The sequence below is a fragment of the Triticum dicoccoides genome, chromosome 4B, assembly GCF_002162155.2.
Source record: "Triticum dicoccoides isolate Atlit2015 ecotype Zavitan chromosome 4B, WEW_v2.0, whole genome shotgun sequence".
Classification (NCBI taxonomy): Eukaryota; Viridiplantae; Streptophyta; class Magnoliopsida; order Poales; family Poaceae; genus Triticum; species Triticum dicoccoides.
Window position 1 is genome coordinate 258,247,392 of NC_041387.1, and position 3,350 is coordinate 258,250,741.

General features: G+C 47.7%; 1 protein-coding gene across 1 annotated transcript in view; it reads right to left on the reverse strand.

Annotated features, from left to right (window-relative positions):
- Nucleotides 1-451: 451 nt before the first annotated feature.
- LOC119292644 overlaps nt 452-3,350 on the reverse strand; it is a 6,014-nt gene continuing 3,115 nt past the window's right edge. The window contains exons 2-8 of the mRNA XM_037571410.1: nt 2,313-2,777; nt 2,081-2,193; nt 1,851-1,985; nt 1,649-1,753; nt 1,295-1,371; nt 741-859; nt 452-639 (exon numbers count right to left, since the gene is read on the reverse strand). Of these exons, the coding sequence (XP_037427307.1) occupies nt 847-859; nt 1,295-1,371; nt 1,649-1,753; nt 1,851-1,985; nt 2,081-2,193; nt 2,313-2,777 (908 nt within the window). The 3' untranslated portion in view covers nt 452-639; nt 741-846. The remainder of the gene's footprint in view (nt 640-740; nt 860-1,294; nt 1,372-1,648; nt 1,754-1,850; nt 1,986-2,080; nt 2,194-2,312; nt 2,778-3,350) is intronic.

Sequence of the window (3,350 nt, forward strand, 5' to 3'; positions counted from 1 at the left end):
TTAAGAAGCTCTTCAAACAATTGCTCAATCCTATAATAATAGATGAGCAACCATATCATAGACAGGGAAAGGGACTGCTACATGCATAGACTGATATCGTCGTACCAGATAAGCAATTACCTACATAGCGATACATATAGGAAACGAGAGAACATAGGTTTTTATTTATGGCTGCAACTTCCAGATTGTCTCATTTACATACCACTGGTAAAATAGTCAACTATATTTAGTGTGATTAAAGTGCAGAGCTTTAACAATGGCATGAAGTACTACAATTGCCCGTTAAACTCAAAACAAACAGTGCTTGATTAAAAGGGCTAACCAAACGTGTATCTTGAATATGTCATAAAGTCGGAACGGTTGGATTATATGAAAGCATTCACTAAATGAAAAGTTACTGAATCACAAGATAAACACCTCCTGAACCTTATTTTCCAGGTAGGGGCCTCACCTTGCTATTGTTGCCTTTGGCGTTGCTTGGGGAGACAACAACCGAGGCGTAGATGAAGAGGCCAGGGGTGTGGTTCTCCTGTCGCAAGCACCGATGGGAGATGCAGCACGCCACTAGGGGCTAGCGACAGCTCACCTCTTCCTCATCTGTTTATGTGGCTACGACCATGCCTCTCCTTCTCCTAAGCACTAAGTAACAGGGGAAAGTGCAACACTAATGAATCTTGATCGCAACGAAGAAGGAATCAATTAGGCGAGAGAAGCAGTGGGTGAGGGCGAGGCATACAAACCTGTGTTGCGGGACAGTGGTTAGGGCGACGACGACATCGGCAGCGGTGGTGACATCCGGTCGGCAGCAACCATGGAGACCCCCAGCGACGCGTACTTTCTCAGGCTTCATAGATGAATCCTGATAGAAGTATACCACTTGAGAATCACAGTTGTGCAAAATTGAGAATGACTAAGAAAAAAATATACGAATATTCTGAATTGGTGTATTGCTAAAGAAAGTTCTGTCAAATAAATAAAGAAGGCCCAGAGAAAAAATGGTTCAATGAGGTGAGAGAAGCAGGCGTAGATGTAGACCCTGGAAGTACACAAATTGAATACTCAGGTTCCATGGTTGTTACAGTAACTCTTCATATATATAAAATATAGGCTCTTATGAAAAAAAGAGGTGCAGACCACAAACTTTACACTGATTACTCCAGTTACAACTATTACCTACAAAGAGCAATTTAATTTAACAAGCTCAAAGTCACTTATTGTCAAGAGCCAAGAATATCTGGTCACCATAATTATAACTAACATGATGAGACGAAAGATAAAGTCAATTTTCACACACCTCTTATGAAACCAGGCATAAGTAAAACCGCATATATTAGGAGCGCAAGAAGTCGACATATTCACCGAGAGCCTACCCTGAAAACAAATAAAGGAAGTATAAAAGATATCCATAGAAAAAGGGTCAAGCTCAATCATATAGAGGCTTCTTTTGGGAAGATATATCATATATGCACTTGGATGTTTTGGTGAACAGATTACAGGCAGTCATTGTATATTAGGACATATATGAAGCGTGGGTACAAAACAGAAGAAAAGCAGCGGGACGGAACAAACCGAGTACATGGAAGACCGCCCCACACGATTTGATGATATTCCTTTGTGAGCATCGGATCTGTGGTACATTATTACTCACCACTTGGTACTTTGAAGCTAATAATGTCCCAGATTGGTGGCATTTTGTTTGAAAACATCCTGGTTCGGTTTTGCAGCAGTTTTGACTTCGATAGTGGTTCTGCAACTAATTAGTGGCATTGGAGGATAAATAAAATCAATCAATCAGTGGTAGGTAAATCAATCCATCCACTGAAAGGAATGAATTTGCATCACAGACTGACCTGACGAGAAGTAAAGCACAAACAAAGTAATGTTTGTGTAGAGAGAGCAGAGGAGAGGAACCATTCACACCAAGCTTGTGCGCCATCTCGGGTCTGAGGTGCGGCTAGCGTTGGGCGCTGGTGATGTTGCTGTCTCTGCGTGCGTGAGCAAGGAAGGAAAGCAAGGGAAAGGGGGCATCAGGGAAAGAAATAAGAAGGGGAAAATGGAAGAGGGGGAGGAGGACGGGTACCTTGTGCTTGAGGAGTAGCAACGTCGGAGCAGGTCTGCATGGCGTGAACGACAAAGCAGATGCTTGACAACGGTGGCAGAACCGAACCAGCGGCGGTGGTGGTGGATGTTGGGCTGTGTGGGGAAACCAAGCAAATGAAATGAAGCGCATCAGGTGAGGTCACGCAAGTGAAGGGAAGAAGAAGAAGAAGAAGAAGAAGATGGGCGTCCCGACAGAAAGAGAGAGAGAGAACCTTGAGTTGAGGAGCGAGCGCTGGAGGAAGGAAGAAAGCAGCAGTCCGCCTTGGTCGACCCCCCTTGACGGATGGATGTGATGGGAGCGCCATGGCCGGCGTCTTGGCTTGCCCGATCTGTGTCCTCCTTCTCCTTGTGGTGAGAGGAGAGGGGAGGGGAGGGTGCGGTTGTGGCGGATCCCGGCGACGGGAGATGAGGGGAGCGGCCGGCGGCGAGAGAGGAGCGAGGAGTTGGGTGGATGGCGGAGGCGAGGTCGGTGGAGGTCAGACGACGGCGCCGGCGGATCTGCGAGCGCCATGGACGCCGCCTGACCTGCTCGCTCCTCCTCTTCTCTTCCCACCTGAAGAACGCAGCGGCAAATCGACGAGGACGGGCATCGGCTGGTCGGCGGCGAGAGGAGAGGGAGTCGAGAGAGAAAGGGGCGAATGGGAGCACGAAAGGGCAAGCCAGTCGCCCTCCCCCACCTCATCGATGCACGTACCAATCACCGTCCACCATGCACGCGGCCTGGACAGGAAAAGACGGAAAAGCCCTCGGCGGGGGCAGGATTTTACGTGCGGTGGCACGAGATCTTTCCCCCGCTGACGCGCGTGACGGGGCGACCGGGCCGAAACCAAGCCACGGTCGCTGACAACCGAGGCCCACCCGCGAACAGACCCACACGCCAGCGACTTTAGACCGGTAAAAATGAAGTAAAAAACGAGCGGTGGGAGGCGCTATAGGAAGTTACTATTCATTCCAGCAGTAATTTATTTTGATTCGACGGCCCAGATTCCTCTAGATCTTGATTCAACGGACGAAAACGCGTCAAGAGAACGCATCCAACGGCTGAAAGTCACTGAGCTCTGAGGAAGCTGTGTGAGGCCTTCTTCTCTTATTTCTGGATACATGTCACTCTTGATTCATTGTCTATCCCGATACACCACCGGAGGCATTCATATAGAGTCATATCTTGTTCTAGTTTTGAGTTGTAATTCATGAGTTGTAAATAAATAAATGTGTGATGATCATCACTATTAGAGCATTGTCCCCCCCCC